The 15874-nt window shown below is 39.4% G+C and overlaps 2 protein-coding genes across 7 annotated transcripts; one reads left to right on the top strand and one right to left on the bottom strand.

Annotated features, from left to right (window-relative positions):
• Positions 1-1434: 1434 nt before the first annotated feature.
• On the bottom strand, positions 1435-5760 carry aldh7a1 (aldehyde dehydrogenase 7 family, member A1). Of its 6 annotated transcripts, none has more exons than XM_056377987.1 (3): positions 5684-5736; positions 4926-4950; positions 1435-3735 (listed from the first exon to the last, which is right to left on the bottom strand). In XM_056377987.1, the coding sequence occupies exons 2-3, from the start codon at positions 4939-4941 to the stop codon at positions 2102-2104; spliced, it is 1650 nt and encodes a 549-aa protein (XP_056233962.1). In that variant the 5' UTR covers positions 4942-4950; positions 5684-5736; the 3' UTR covers positions 1435-2101. The 6 variants fall into 6 exon arrangements, with proteins under 6 accessions (XP_056233962.1, XP_056233963.1, XP_056233961.1 ...); XM_056377988.1 differs by having other exon boundaries at positions 1435-3732; positions 5684-5722; XM_056377986.1 differs by having other exon boundaries at positions 1435-3732; positions 4878-4950; positions 5684-5699.
• Positions 5761-5798: 38 nt separating this feature from the next.
• Positions 5799-15826, top strand: actl6a (actin-like 6A). Its single transcript, XM_056377991.1, has 14 exons — positions 5799-5959; positions 7403-7479; positions 8703-8877; positions 11006-11106; positions 11350-11447; positions 11562-11656; positions 12192-12298; positions 12712-12801; positions 12944-13005; positions 13421-13535; positions 13750-13830; positions 14217-14312; positions 14504-14590; positions 15169-15826. Exons 1-14 carry the CDS (start codon positions 5935-5937, stop codon positions 15247-15249), a joined length of 1290 nt encoding a protein of 429 aa, XP_056233966.1. The 5' UTR covers positions 5799-5934; the 3' UTR covers positions 15250-15826.
• Positions 15827-15874: the final 48 nt, after the last annotated feature.

The following is a 15874-nucleotide window of genomic DNA, read 5'->3' as shown; positions in this document are numbered from 1 at the left end:
AGAGAGAGAGAGAGGCAGAGCTGGAGTATGAGGTAGAGAGCTGCTGAGTGGGAGGGTGAGCATATGGGGGGCATGGAGGATGGGAGGATGGAGTAGTATTTCTATTAAAGAGACAGAGTTTATTTCTTCAACACTGTATTTAAAGATATAACATCAAAAGTGACAGATGTGATCTGTATATGACAAGCATATGTTCCAGGGGGGTTGTATGGTAGAGCGCTACTCCAGTACATGGTTACCTTAAACAAAAGGCGGGCACAGCTCTGTAGTCATGAATAATTTGTTTTTCTAACAGGGTTTTCAGGGTCAAGGGGGACAGGGTCCCAGCATGCAATGGGTGGAGACCCTTACCTCTATTTAATAGCTCAAAACTCAACACTGTTTTATCACCTGCTTCATGACCTTTTTCTAATTTTATGAGAATTACTTATAAACGTGATTTTGAACTGATGACACGTTTCAGAGGTTGGCTACATAAAATTATTTATTCAAAATGGATTTTTCTCTTCTTTATGTGTGACAGGGGCAGGTAGGAAAACTGGCAGTAGATTTCGTTGTCTGTGAACTAACAAAAGAAATGTATATATTTGTTCATGCAAATATAACAAAAAAACAAATAATTCTGCTTTCAGTTGAATAACAATTGTGATTTTCATCTATATTTTGTATATTTTTTTTTGTTTTGTTTGTGGCAAAAGGAAGGGTTACCACTTTAAAACCTTACTACACATTGGGTTTTAATGAGGCCACAAGAAAAGAAAATATTTAAAGGGAAAAAAATTGTTGGTTTTGCAATTATTAGTTTCACTTTTGATAATGTCGAACTCACTCTTTACATCTGAAACAGTATAAATATTAGGAATTGTGCCAGTCTGCCGAGTGAAATTACTGTACAAAGGACATCTTTAAACACCAATTGTACTGCCAGCTTTATTTTGGAATTATTTTAGTTCCAGGGAAGTGTTGTGAAAATTGTTCCAGGAACATGTGGTGAGTAACACCATAAACAGTTTCACACTTATACTGGAGTCCATTGACTGAAATACTTTAGATTTGCTGTGTATATTTATCATTTTTTACCTCTTTCGCTGATGGTCTGTGTAGATTTATCGTTTTTGTGTCTTTTGAACTCTTCGGAAAAGTTATGTCGACAACACAATGTTCATGGTTAGGTGTACAGCCCTCATAATAAATAAATATCTCACACATTTAATCAGACATTAATTTTAAGGACCAAGGACTAATAATGATTAATTCTAAGGCATATTTTACCTTTTGTTTTCCTAAATCAGCAGCGTGTGTTATTTGAGTGAGGCTTGAGAAAACAGGATCAGCAGATATGATGTTCATGACTGATGATAGTTTTAGAAACAACTGCTGCTTCTTTTGATTGTAACTATAAAGATGGGAAAGAAAAGGCCGACCAAGTACACGTATCAACAAGAAGCTTTTATTTGTGGTTAGTCTGAAAAGCACATTGTGACCATTTCTTAAAGGGCGCTTTAGATGCAAAGCACAGTATATTAATGCTGTAGTAAAGATGCAAACAACAGTGTTTTAACACTTAACTCCTTTTCAAGCAGTCTGTGATGAAATGCTATTTACCATGTCAGAAATACTGTATCTCGCATTCTCAAGTGTCTTTCTGTTTATATAAAATCAACCATCAAAACAATGCAAATCTGCACCTTTATTGACCGTCATATTCTAATTTGACATGTTGATAATGTCAACATCACTTTTTTAATTTTTTATACCGTATAAAGTATCTGCTACAGTCATCTAGCTCTCAAACCCAGTTTCTAAGTGCTTGTAGAAAAGTGCACCCCAACCTTTGAGGAAACAGTATTTGACCTTAAACATAAAACTATTTGCAAACTTCAAATCCAGGATTAGTATCTAAAGCCACAACCACATACATAGATTTGATGCATGACTAATGAGACCCATCCAAAAGTATTTCAAATTCTGTCCAAATTAAACTGACCTTTCTGAATTCAAAAATGCAAAAACAAATGTCTTGCATTATTAAGCAACACTTGAAAACATGTAGTGTTGTCCTTTTGGGCTCATCGAAGCTTAATTAAACTACTTCAAGGCTTCACTCGAACTTGATTCCCTGGGCAAGAGGAAGATCCTTGCTGTAGTTTATTGTGCACGTTGAACGCCTCATATACTGCTTCCACGAGTCACTGCCAGACTCTCTTCCACCTCCAGTGTGTTTCTCCCCACCAAAGGCTCCTCCGATCTCAGCTCCGCTGGTAGGAATGTTGACATTCACGATGCCGCAGTCGGATCCTTTGGGTCCCAGCCAGCGGAAAACCCGGCCCATATCTTTGGTGAAGATGCTGCTGGACAGACCCTGCTTGACCTCGTTGTTCCACGCAAATGCCTCCTCTTCTGTCTTGAACTTGAGGACATAGAGGATGGGGACGAAGGTTTCTGTATGGACGATGGGAGCGTCGTGAGCCAGCCCTGTGATGATGGTGGGCTCCACGTAGTTTCCAGGACGGTCCATCACCTTTCCTCCACAGACCAGAGTGCCGCCCTGTTTCTTGGCCTGCTCAATAGCTGCCAGGTACTGATCCACCGCTTGTTTGGTGTGCAGAGGCCCATACAGGGTGCTGGGATCCCAGGGGTCTCCGATGCGGACTTGTTTGTAGGCTTTGGTGATCCTCTCGACCACTGTGTCGTGAACGCTCTCATGCAGCATCAGCCTCCTGGTTGTGGTGCAGCGCTGGCCAGCGGTTCCCACGGATGCGAAGACAGCAGAGGGCACCACAAGATTTAGGTCAGCGTCCTCAAACACAATGATAGCATTGTTTCCGCCGAGCTCCAGCAGTTTGCGACCGAACCTTTCCTGCACCATCATGGCCACCATCTTGCCAACATGGGTGCTGCCAGTGAACGACAGCAGATCCACACGCTCATCCTTCGCCATAGCGGTGCCGATATCAGCGCCTCCGCAGGTCATGGCGCAGATTGCGCCGGGCAGGTTGTTCTGCTCCAGCACCTCAGCCACAATCTTGGTAACTGCAACACTCGTGAGAGGTGTGGTTGGAGCTCCTTTCCAGAGGCAGACGTTGCCACAGGTCAGAGCGATGGCATTGTTCCAGCCGTACACAGCCACAGGGAAGTTAAAGGCAGTGATGATGCCGACCAGACCGACTGGGTTCCACTGTTCGATCAGAGCATGGCCTGGTCTTTCTGAAGGCAAGATGGGTCCGCCGATCATTCTCGACAGACCAACAGCATAATCACAGACATCAACGTATTCCTGAACCTCGCCCACTCCCTCAACATAGATCTTGCCCATTTCTAGGGACACCAGGCTCCCGAGGACTTTGATCTTCTTTCTTAGTGCATCACCTATCTGCCTCACAATCTCCCCTCTTTTTGGAGCTGGAATATCTGCCCACATCTTCCAAGCCTCCCTCGTCTTCTGGACAGTTTCTTCATACTCTGCCATAGTTGCCTGGGTAACTCTGGCGATCGGCTCATTGTTGGCGGGGCAGTAAGACGTGATGACCTCCCCGCTGCCTCCCCAGCTCCCGTTGTAAACACCAGGGTTGTCCTCAGACAGGCCAAGCTCTTTCAGCCAGGAGTATTTCGGCTGGTTGATGAGGAGACCTGACATGGCTGCTGACTGCTGGCAGTGGACAGATGCAAATTTATTTCTCAAGACGAGCCTGCTGTGCCGTGCAAGAGTCAGAGTGAGGCAGCGCTGCATGGCTGCTGGAAGTAAACAAAGTTAAAAATTAAAAAAAGTTAAAAATGAATTTAAGTTTAAAAGGTGTAGAGAACATTTATAAATAACTGTTGACAGAACAATCTCTGCACAAGGTTCAGACGAGATTGTTTTGTCTCAGGCTGCATCTGACAATTATTTTCATATTGGAAAACAGCAAATTATCACATTTGAATCAGAAAATGATTAAAATGTAATCAAAATGATATCCTATCAATATATTATATTATATTATGTATTATATATATTATGTCAATCAACTATTACACAACTAATCATTTCCACTCTAGTATCAACAGCTGTTTCCAAGGTCAAAAATGACCTTTCAATTTCAAAATTAATAAATAACTTTAACGTTGCGTCAGCTGTGTAAAACTCCGCTGCGGGAGAGAGAGCACATGCGCTAAAAGGAATGAGAGCAGTCGACAGGTGTTGGCCAGAGACAGCTAGTATAAAAATAGTTAGTGTTTTGTTATAACATCTTCTCTCAGAATGCGTGCACTTGCAACATGCGTTTTAAGACATTCTCTATAAAACTGAAACTATTAGTCAATTAATCAATTAGTTCATTGACCCAAGTTTAATCTGCAACTATTTTGATGATCATTTAATCACAATTTATTAAGACAAAAAAATTAAAAAATAAAAAATAAATCACTCAATGCGTGAGAATATTTGATGTTTTTCTTGGTTTTCCTACATTAAGAAACTGAGTTTTGGATTGGTCAAACAAACAAAAACAAAAAAAGCAGTTTGAAGAGGTCACCTTGGGCATTGAGAAATGTAGTTTCCCCTAAACTCTGACATTTAACAGACCAATTGTGAAAATTCTGATTAACTGATAAAGAAATGGTCTGTACTGGTTATAGTCCAATGCTGGATGTAGTAAACAAGTTACAGGAAATAAAAACATTCAATGTATACCGAAAAGGTAATAAGATAATAAAAAAAAAAGCTTTATGTAATGCCTTCTCAATGAATTAACATACGAATTTGAGAATAAGATTCTCATATTAATGTTATATAAAATCTACAGCCGTTTGCATAGGTTTTAGTTCCAAATTCATTCTTCAGCATAACAATGACACCAAACACACAGCCAGAGCCATAAAGAACTATCTTCAGAGACTAGAAGAACATGGAGTCCTGCAACAGATGGTCTGGCCCCCACAGAGACCTGATCTCAACATCATGGAGTCAGCCTGGGATTACATGAAGAGACAGAAGACACTGAGACAGCTTGAATCCACTGAAGAACTGTGGCAAGTTCTCCAAGATGCTTGAAACAACCCTCCTAATGAATACCTTGAAAAACTGTGTAAGTGTACATGTTTACTGCAATATTTTTGCAAGCATCTTCACTTTTGGTGAATAAAACTTTTGCACAGTACTGTAAACATAGCAGACACCCAATAAAACAGACGCCACTAGTTAAACACTATGTATTACAGATCGTAAACTGGCTCTAACTCAATTTTGGAATTGCTAGCATTTTATTTCAATTTTATTTTCATTTCAAAGGTTATATAACCATGGTCCATTTTTTAACTATTTGGCCTACAGGTTACTCGACCATATGCGCTTGCGCATGAATCAAACTTTGGACCACCACGAGGCTGTAGAACATTACATCTGACAGACAAGTAGTACAATTAACACCAACAATGTCAGTGAATATATACCTTTAGACTAATTCTGAACTTGCATTTGTTAAATCCCACATCTGTATGTCATTGTGTGAATGCAACAACTTTTGCAACATGAAGTGACATGGTCGCCGAGATCAGCTTCTAAACGACCGTGACTCAAGGTCCTGCAGTTTACACCCACTAACATCAGCGTGCAGTTGTGAAACTTGCACTTACACTACTTGCTTGTCTGCTTTTAAATGATCTAAATTGGCTTTCTGTCTCTTGTGAGCAGTTTTTAACTCACGTTGATGTCAATTCCACTGGGCCACGTCCGCTCCTCAGCATGGAAGAACTCGATGTGTACTCACAGCTCAAACGGAAGTACTACCTCTGTGCTGCGCCTTGATTGGACAGCGGCCTCGACGCAGTGTGGCGCCTGCTTTGCTAAACTGATCCATGCTAACTGAGCGCCTTTGTTGTGATTAACCGTTCAGCGGCTGTTTTTCTGCTGTAATCACTCATACAGACAAAGTTGCTGCTGTGATAATTTAGAGGATGAGTGGCGGAGTGTATGGAGGCGGTGAGTGAGATCTTATCATTAAAATAAACCCAAACTCTTGTCCACGTTGTCCCGTTCTGTAGCTTTAGCCAGCTTTGTGGTTAGCTAGCTACGCTAGCTGTACCAACGTTTAGCTCCACAGTAAACTATTTAAAATTGCATTGTGTGCATCACCACTATGCGTTTCGGAATATGTGAATTTATTGTCGCTTTAAGTGCGTTGTCTTGTGGCTTGAGCTTGGTTAGTTTGTGTAAACTTATGTTAATCAACCTCCGTGCCGCTAGCTAGCTAAGTTAGCAAGGAAATGAATGAAAGTGGGCTTGCCGATACAGCTTTCTTAGAAGTTGAGATACAGTAATTTACCTTTTAAAGATGGATCGTCATATTTAACGATACGTTTGCTACATCTTTACCTTCTCTTAACTTTAACTTCCCCAAGAGAGGACTATTAAGTAGATGTGCGGCAATTAAATACATACAATTCACTCTGTTGTAAATGGCCGTGATAACTACTCTAGCATTAAAATTCACATTAATGTCATAAATTTAGCAGTGGCACACCAGGTGAATTATATTGTAACATACAGTACTCAGGTTGTGGTGCTTTAGAGGATACTGAAAGTCTGATCTGACAGAGCGACCCGTGTGGTGAACTGGTCTCTCCAGTAAACATTTAGTTCATACAGCATCTTTCTTGAAATGTTAGGCTATCTGGTTGTTGGTGGCAGCTTTTCACCACATACTTATCTACTGCAGATGCTCAAGGAATATGTTAGTTACATAAAAGGAATTTAAAGTAGTAATCTGTAGCCCCAGAATATTCCCAATGCTTAACAATATGTTTTTTTTACTGTGTCAATATATTCATTATATTTTGATCAACTGATATGTTAATTTAATATATTAATTTCTCTGGAACAGTGTTTTCATGCTCAGTGAATCCACTTTGTATAACCAACTTAGAAAAGTACTCTCAACAACCAGATGCTGCCACAATACTGGCACAATAACAGTATAGTTCTCTATAACTAGTATCTGCTAATAAATTTACATGATGAAGATTTTTAGTGTTGTTTAGATGTAAATGTATCAGGTTTATGGTCTGTGTGTTGGTGTTAATGGTGGGAATGCAAATATTTTTAGGTGGTTGGGGGAAAGTTTGAGAAAAAAAAGGATTGGTTGAGCACCAACTCTTTATGGAACTTATGGAAAGTATACAGCAAGAAATAAATTAGTCGTTTTAGAGACCTAACTTTAACTCTTTAAAAATATGCATTTATTGAGAAAGCAAACTACTGAGCTTTCTCGAGGGGGTATTGGTTGATATGGGACGCATATGAGCCAACACACTAAATGCAGATATAACTGATGTAACTGAAGAACTGTTAACAATAATATGCTGATATACTGTAGATCATTGCACAGTTTAAATCATATTCATTGCACTTCTCTCATTTCTGCAGATGAGGTGGGAGCTTTGGTGTTCGACATCGGCTCTTATTCTGTGAGAGCTGGCTACGCAGGAGAAGACTGTCCCAAGGTAAGTGGATCACTCAAATGGCCTGATTAACTATGTGTCTTTTCTTCCTCTGAGCATCTTCATCTTCTTCTCTGGGGGTACGGCAATGTCAAGAAATGAGGGCTGTCACCCTGGAGACAGACGGCATAAATTGAGTTCAAATCATTCTAGAGTACATGCTTGGTTTTGGTGTATCTGTGCTTTAGGTGGAGATCTTGCATGTGTAAATATCTGTATCGTTTGTAATTGATGAGACAAGTGTCAGAGATGGATGCTCATTGGCCCTCTGTAGACTACTCTCATTGCCTATGTAATGATTATTTTAGGCAAATGCCACAGTATTAAAAATGAATTAATCTGCTGCTTTGTATGACAGTGCCCAGTTTTGTGCACACAGAAGCTATAAGACCATGTCATGGTAATCATGTTATTTCAGGTGTGGCAGTTGAAATCAATATCACAATATTAATAAAAGTATTTTTCAGTATCGATGTGGCAAGTTTGCAACACAATAATTGTCATGTCGATGTTTAATCCCATGCATATTGGTATTAAACATCCCTTGACCTCAGGGCTTGGTGTTTGCTTTGATTTGCATTGTCCGCTGTGAGACCTAATATAGATGGTTGTGTGTCTTTCCAAATCATGTCCAGTCAGCTGAATTGACCATAGGTGGGCTCCAATCAAGGTGTAGATAGATCTCAAAGATGATCAAGAGACACTTTCTGAATGTTCTTTGTTATTTTGTTGCTTTATTTATCGGTTGTAGTCAGACAATGCACCTTGTTTGTAGTATGGTTGTATGTGGGGTACTGTATTAGCTCACCATCTTTCCTCACCTCACCTCCTTCCATCCAGCTGATCTGAACATGTAATCGTCGTGGTATGATTCCTCCAAAAGCTGATACACAATTCAACCACATAATGTTATACTTTTCTCTGATAAAATGTCGGACTGTGATTGTTAATGTTTCCCTCTGTTTTTTTTAAAAATAGAAATCAGGTACTTTTTAGTATTTCCAAACAGTTGCATTCTTTGTCCTCATAAGTCAGAGGAGCATTGCTTCACATTTCTACACCTTTCACAAAAGTGGGAATTTATTTATTCACAGTTTGGGATGTGGGTGAACTTGTAATAGGTTTTGTCCAATTTGTGCTCATACATCAATATCAGGAATCTGATATTGGTAAAACAGGGCATGAGAGAATGTATCTGACTTGCATTGTGTGCTGGCTCGGCTCAGGCGGACTTCCCCACGGTGATAGGTGTGACCCTCGACCGAGAAGATGGCAGCACGCCCATGGAGACGGATGGTGACAAGGGCAAGCAGAGTGGCACCACCTACTACATTGATACCAACCAGCTGAGGGTACCCAGAGAGAACATGGAGGTCATGTCTCCACTCAAGAATGGCATGAGTGAGTGTTCAGTGATGTGCATTTTTATCACTAATTGAAATCCAAAGACAATTTCTTTGCTGCCATGTCCTCGGTTGTGTTAAATAATGAGTGGACAGAAATATCACATACAGACAGAACTTGTTTTTTCTCAAATACAATAGACTGACTGGGATGTTTCTATTTTTTTCTATTTATATGCAGTGCTGAGAAAGGGTTCATATTTTTTGGATTTTATTAATGAATATGAACATACATGGCTTGTTAGTAAGTGTATGACCCTGCTTCTTGTCATGGTCTGTGACGTAAACTCAGCTATGAATATTTATAATCTTTTCTGCTTGATCCATATCCATAATTAGACTGTTTAGGTCTCACAACCGATTTTGTAGATGAACTCATCACAACCCTGACTGACACTTAATTGACTGCTGCTCATCATGAATATTAATGAGATTATTTGAAGACCAAGGCAACTCATTATCATGAGCTCTCCCATCTAGTGGCCTCTTGATAGAAAGCAAGCCCCTTTCCATCTTGGGTTTAGTGCCATGTCTGGCTGCCAGTGTGAGTGTTCATATTCCCCTTTCCTAATTTGTACTTGTCTAAACCGTGGATGTGTTGCCAGATGTGGGTCACATGTTCAGAGCTGTCCTTGGTACTGAAGAGTTGGACTCTCTCTTAGCAGAGCTGTCATCCTAAAAAAAAAAAAAACAGTTACTCTATTCTAGTCTGAAGTTAATTTATTTTGAACAAGCTCATTTATTCATTGCAGTCTGAAATTTCCTGATTTGTTTTTCATTTTCTTGTCTTTTTTCTCAGCTAAATCAGTCTGTGTTTCTCTTTGACAATACTAGGGCTGCGGTTATTTACATTACTGATGACATCTTTTCTTCCCATTAATCAATTATTAATTTTGGGTAAAAAAAAAAAAAAAATGTGAAGAATGTCCGTAACGGTTTGTCCAACAGTCCACAATTCAAATAATTTCCGTGATTTACAAATCCTCACATTAGTGAAACTGGCACTGGTGAATGTTTGGCATTTTTGTTTGATAAATTACATTAATCAGTCTTCGAAGTTGTTGTGTAGAGTTGAAATGATCAATTAATTAATCAAGTAATGGATCAACGGGAAATTATTCTGCACCTATTTTTGATAATAATTCTTTCTTTCAAAAAAAAAAAAAATCTGAATATTCACTAGTTTGTGCTCATCCACAGGGATGATTTGCAACAGCGACAAATGTTACATTTTGCAGGTGTGTTTAATTTCTGTCACCTCAGAACTATCAGCGACAGCAGATGTGCAACAAGCGCTCCGGTGCCCTGACCTAGCTGATGATGCTCATCAGAATCTGGTCCAGTGGAGTTTGGTTGTGAGGCTATTTAGAGATTAATGTGACACCAATCTGAATTGCAGCAGAACAGCACCATGGGACCACAGGCTCCCTTAGAGTCTGACCTGGAACACTGGTGCCTGGTGCACAAATTATTATCTGTAAAAGCTCATCATCGCTCTATTTTCTCCACCATCTGACCCAGTGAAGATGATGATGAAAGATACGCGTTTTTTGTGACGCTGAGTTTTTTGTAGCCCTTTAACTACGAATAAAGTAAATAGATATGTATGTAGCTGCTATGTGCTCAAGGTTCAGTGTGTCTTTTAACTTATTTGTGCACAGGAATTATAGCAACTTTCCACATGTGAAGAAAATAGAACTGCATTGATCATTTAGTCACAGAAAATCAATGGGCAGTTATTTTTGATAATTGATCTTATTTTTCTAGCAAAAATGACAAATATTCACTGATTCCATCTTCTTGCTGCTTTAAAACAAGCCATTTGAATATGTCTCCATGAACTATATGAAATTATAATAAACGTTTTTCACTATTTTCTGACATGTTATAGAAGAAATGATTAATGATCGTCAGAATCATTAATTATTAGCAGATTAATCAATAATAAAGATAATCTGTGGCTGCAGCCCTGGAAGAATATTTTATGTAGGTGTTATCGCCGGTTACCAAAACTACACGTGGAATCTGACGAACTCTGGGTATCTCATGTTTGTTCTCTCCTCTGTTTTGGTCATTAAAAAAACAACTGAGCAGTAATTTCACAGTTGTTTCTGCTCTGTTTATAGTTGAAGACTGGGACAGTTTCCAGGCCATTTTGGATCACACCTACAAGATGCACTTCAAGTCTGAACCCAGTCTGCATCCAGTGCTCATGTCAGAAGCATCAGTGAGTTAGCTATTGTTCATTGTACAAAGGTTTTAATTTGAATATCAGATTGTCTAAAGGTTAGTATTTAAAGTCTGATTCTCTTTTAGTTAAATACTAACAGTAGCTGGTGATCTTTGTGTGGCGAGAGGAGGATTAGAAAGTCCACTCGCCCCATTTCCCCCATTTCGAGAAATGTATTCATTTATGTTGTGCTGACAGTGATATTTTGTGAGTGGCTTAACTTCTGTTCTGTGTCTGCAGTGGAACACAAGAGCGAAACGAGAGAAATTAACAGAGCTGATGTTTGAGCATTACAACATTCCTGCCTTCTTCCTCTGCAAATCAGCTGTGCTGTCTGCGTATCCTTCACTGTCTCACGTCATCCAGAAAACAATGATATGAGTTTGTTGAACTAATACTGGATCTGTTGCATGTTGAACCATATTACATTTCCTTTACTCTGAGTTTCGCAGCTTTGCAAATGGGCGGTCTACAGGCTTGGTCCTGGACAGCGGAGCCACACACACCACAGCCATTCCAGTACATGATGGCTACGTCCTGCAGCAAGGTAAAACATGAAGATAAATCATGCGTTGGTGAATAAGTTCTGGTCTACTTACAGGTTTTAATATAATATACGTAAATAAGGGAGGGAATACAACACTTAAAGAGGATGAATAGTCTTGCATCCTCCATTGATGCAGGTGCCTCTTACCTAGTGTTTATGTTGCCCCCTGCTGGTTTGAGTGAGCATTATCAAGCCAGCTATGACTAGAAATCTTCAGTTTTTACAAGCTCCTATTACCATTATTGGACAAGTGGGCTTTTTGTAAAGCGGCCAGGATGTAGAGCAGCAGTATAATGCTTTCTTATACAAAGCTCTGTGAGTTAGAGCTGCAACGAAACAAAAAGAGGGGAGTGATTTAGGAGTTTGCTAATCTGAAGAACTGCGAGTCATTAAAGGCATTATTATGGTCATTGTGATGCATCAAGCTTAGCAAGTTCAAACAGGGTGTCAAGTTACTGTATTATAAGTAAACATGATAGAGATTTACTGTGTTCCTTTGAGTCTGAGTCATGATGTTATTCATTCTCTCTGACAGGCATCGTCAAGTCGCCCCTGGCCGGAGACTTCATGAGCATGCAGTGTAGGGAGCTGTTCCAAGAGTTAAATGTTGAAATAATCCCTCCTTATATGATTGCATCGAAGGTGAGATCTGCTGAAATCCCCATTTCAGTGTATAGAGGTGGAATTATATATTTTTTTTGGTGGGAAGCTGATAATTAGTAATATTTGCCACATCACACTCAATTTTAAAAGTAATTATGTCAATTATTTGCAGACCTTTGACAAACAATAGCTGCAAATAAATGTTAGTGTTAATTTCAACGTATTTCGTATGCAGGACAGGTGTAGATGGTGTCAGGCAACTTTTCGTTGCATTCCCTGTTTTTATTTTATTGCCAGAAAATTAGATATCTGGCTGATGAAATAAATACAATTAGAGAATCATACAGCAAATAAAATCTGAAATAAAAGTATCTACACAATCTGCATCAGGCTTTAATGTCATTATCCTTCAGAACAGCCGGTGTCAACCACAGTGTGTTTTACCATTACAGGACGGAGTGCGGGAGGGAGCCCAAGCCAGCTGGAAGAAAAAGGAGAAACTACCTCAAGTCACCCGCTCATGGCACAACTACATGTGTAATGTAAGCACTGAACTCTTCTATGACTGCATTCCATATCATCAACTGATTAGTGTTAAGCTTGCGGTAGCAAGTGAGTTCTTTTTGTTGGTACATATTTTATTTTGATGAATGTGTGTCAACTAGTTTGTCGTACCATTTGCAGTGTGTGATCCAGGACTTCCAGGCATCTGTGCTGCAGGTGTCAGACTCTCCATATGATGAACAGTAAGAGAGTTATTTGCAATTTAATAGGAATGTTTCCATTACATAGATGTTTCTACCTTTGTTTGATAGTTGCCCGGTAAGTCTAGCCTTTTTCGGCACAATGAAAGAACTGGTGCAGTTTGCAGTCCCAAAATGTGAAGGTATTGGAGCCATAGTTTCCCACACAACAATACTTGTTCACATGGTTGTCAGCCTGTGCAGAAGATAAGGGAGCATGAAGTTCATTTAAACATAAACGTGTGGGTGTTTTATCAGAGTCATGGTTTGTTTTGCAGGAATGCCCAGCTTCATGTACAATACCACTCTCAACTTCTGTAGCTTTCATGCTAAAAAGCAATAATCTTATGAAACGTTTAAAGGTTAGGTTAACCCTAAAAGAACTGACTCACAGGTAACCTTCCCTCTCTTGTAACAGGGTGGCTGCACAGATGCCCACAGTGCACTATGAGCTGCCCAACGGCTACAACTGTGACTTTGGGGCAGAGAGACTGAAGATCCCTGAGGGGTTATTTGACCCCTCCAATGCCAAGGTATGTACTCGCCCACCCCGCTCCATTAGCCCGAGTTTGTTTAATAGTGGAGCTAACAGAGCAGCCACAACCATAATGTCTAACCATCACTGAATATCGCTCCAAATGAATACGGTGTTATGAAAAGTTGATGAATGTGTGGTTTTCTAATGGTTTATGAATCAGTTGTTTATAGGGTTTACTTTATTTTTTCTGTTTGTTCTCATCACTTCAGGGCCTGTCTGGAAACACCATGTTAGGAGTTGGCCATGTGGTGACGACCAGCGTGGGAATGTGTGACATCGACATTCGGCCGGTGAATATTAAGATGTTTTCATTTTTATGGTGGCTAAAATGTGTTTATTGTTCTTTTAGATTTTCATCTCTTTGTTTTAGCTAGTAGCTGAATGTAACATGCCTTCTTTGGGGAGTGTTGACAACAAATCACTATATAAGGTGTTTGTACACAGGGCTTATAGAGGCAAAGTGGGTAACCCCAAAATGTAAAATGTCAACTTTTGGTAATCTTATGACTCCAGGAGTGCATGCATTTGTCAGTTTGACGATGTTAGGATATCAGAGGGTGTTTCATAGCCTGAAGAGAGCCAGTCAATGTGTCAGTGTGTTGCGCTTCATATTTACTTTTCAATTTGGAAATTTCAGCACTGATTTAAAAACAAACTCTCATTTGCTGTGTTTTAGGGTTTGTATGGCAGTGTGGTGGTGACTGGAGGAAACACGCTCATTCAGGGCTTCACCGACCGACTGAACAGAGAACTCTCCCAGAAAACCCCTCCGGTGAGTTAATACCACTACTTCTCAATATATTCTGATTAATATTATTATCTTAATTTTTAATTAATATAATTCAAAATAATTTAAAATGCTGCTGGAAATTCATTTATGAGTAATTATGTAATCTGACCATCAAAGATGTCAGTGAACATTATGTCCTGCCAGAGTTGAAGGTGTTTGTCTGTGGATTGCAGAGCATGAGGCTGAAGCTGATAGCGAACAACACTACAGTGGAGCGCCGGTTCAGCGCCTGGATAGGAGGCTCCATCCTGGCGTCACTCGTAAGGACACATAGCACTTTAAACCGTATTATAAGAATGTATCAACATTTAAATTTTTTATGACAGTAGCTGTTGAAAGAAAGGAAACTTTTTCTCACACACTGATGGGATTTAACTCCAGAGCTGGTGACTTGGCTCTTAGACCATCAGGCTACCACTGGCTAATATTTCTAACATGGGAAAAGGTGCCTGGACAGGAGCGTCTGGCATTCATACCCCAAGATTTAATGGGAAATTTTCTATTTTATCTTTGTAGAAAATGACTTGATTCCTGTTTTCAGTGAGAAAAAAAATGCTTTTTTGTAGACTTAAAGAAAAGTTGTGATTTTCTTCTGATGTTATATGTTTAGTTACATTTAAAACACTTTGTTTTACACTTGGCCTCAGTTAAATGTAATTCGATAAAAGTGGTGGCAAAATGTGTGAGAGCTGTGTCACTTTTCTTGACAGCTTTGTCTTTAGTTATGTACATGATTTACAAACTAATTATATTCCTGCCTCTGTAATTTTCGTTCTGAAAGCAATTTTATTGTAATGAAGATTTGTTTAAACAAAACCATATTTTGTCGGTCTGCTAGGGAACCTTCCAGCAGATGTGGATCTCCAAACAGGAGTACGAGGAGGGAGGAAAGCAGTGTGTGGACAGGAAGTGCCCTTGATTTGATACCAAACCTTTCTCCCCAGTCACTGTCTTCACCTCAAGCTTCACCTCAAACCTTCACCTCTGACCCCAGACTCAGGAACACTTATGGAAGATCGCTTGTTTTGTATTTGTTTTTAATACCGAGTTTGTCCATATGCCTGTCTGGGATTTATTATAGAAATCAGACATAAACTTCTACAACATAAACTGTGTCCCTATGAAGAAATCGATTTAAGCTTTGTTTATGTCATAACAGTTGGTCTGTTACCTTATGTTTAGATAGTTTTGTGGAAACCTTGCAACTTCAGAAAGTCCGTTTTTTTTAATTAGCATGTACTGTAGGTCCTGAGGTCAAATCACACTGGGGAAAACACAACATAATAAACACAAAATTTTTTGTGCAAGGTTTCTACAGAACACTGACATGGTAAACATTGTGCTTTTAGAGGAACATAATTACAGTTTGAGGTGAATAATGTCTTTTGTTAATAAGCCTTTTTTTTCTGTGTAGTAAACTCATCATAGGCCAGTCAGTTTGTGCCTGTGCTTATCAGTGTGAGTGTCAACTCAAATAAATCTGTATTTAATTTTCACTTTTGCTCATCATTGGCTACATACGGTCTTTTAAAAAAATAAAGTCC

Source organism: Seriola aureovittata, chromosome 6, assembly GCF_021018895.1.
Source record: "Seriola aureovittata isolate HTS-2021-v1 ecotype China chromosome 6, ASM2101889v1, whole genome shotgun sequence".
Lineage (NCBI taxonomy): Eukaryota > Metazoa > Chordata > Actinopteri > Carangiformes > Carangidae > Seriola > Seriola aureovittata.
The sequence above is the reverse complement of the archived record's forward strand: the minus strand, read 5'-3'. Positions and strand labels throughout refer to the sequence as shown.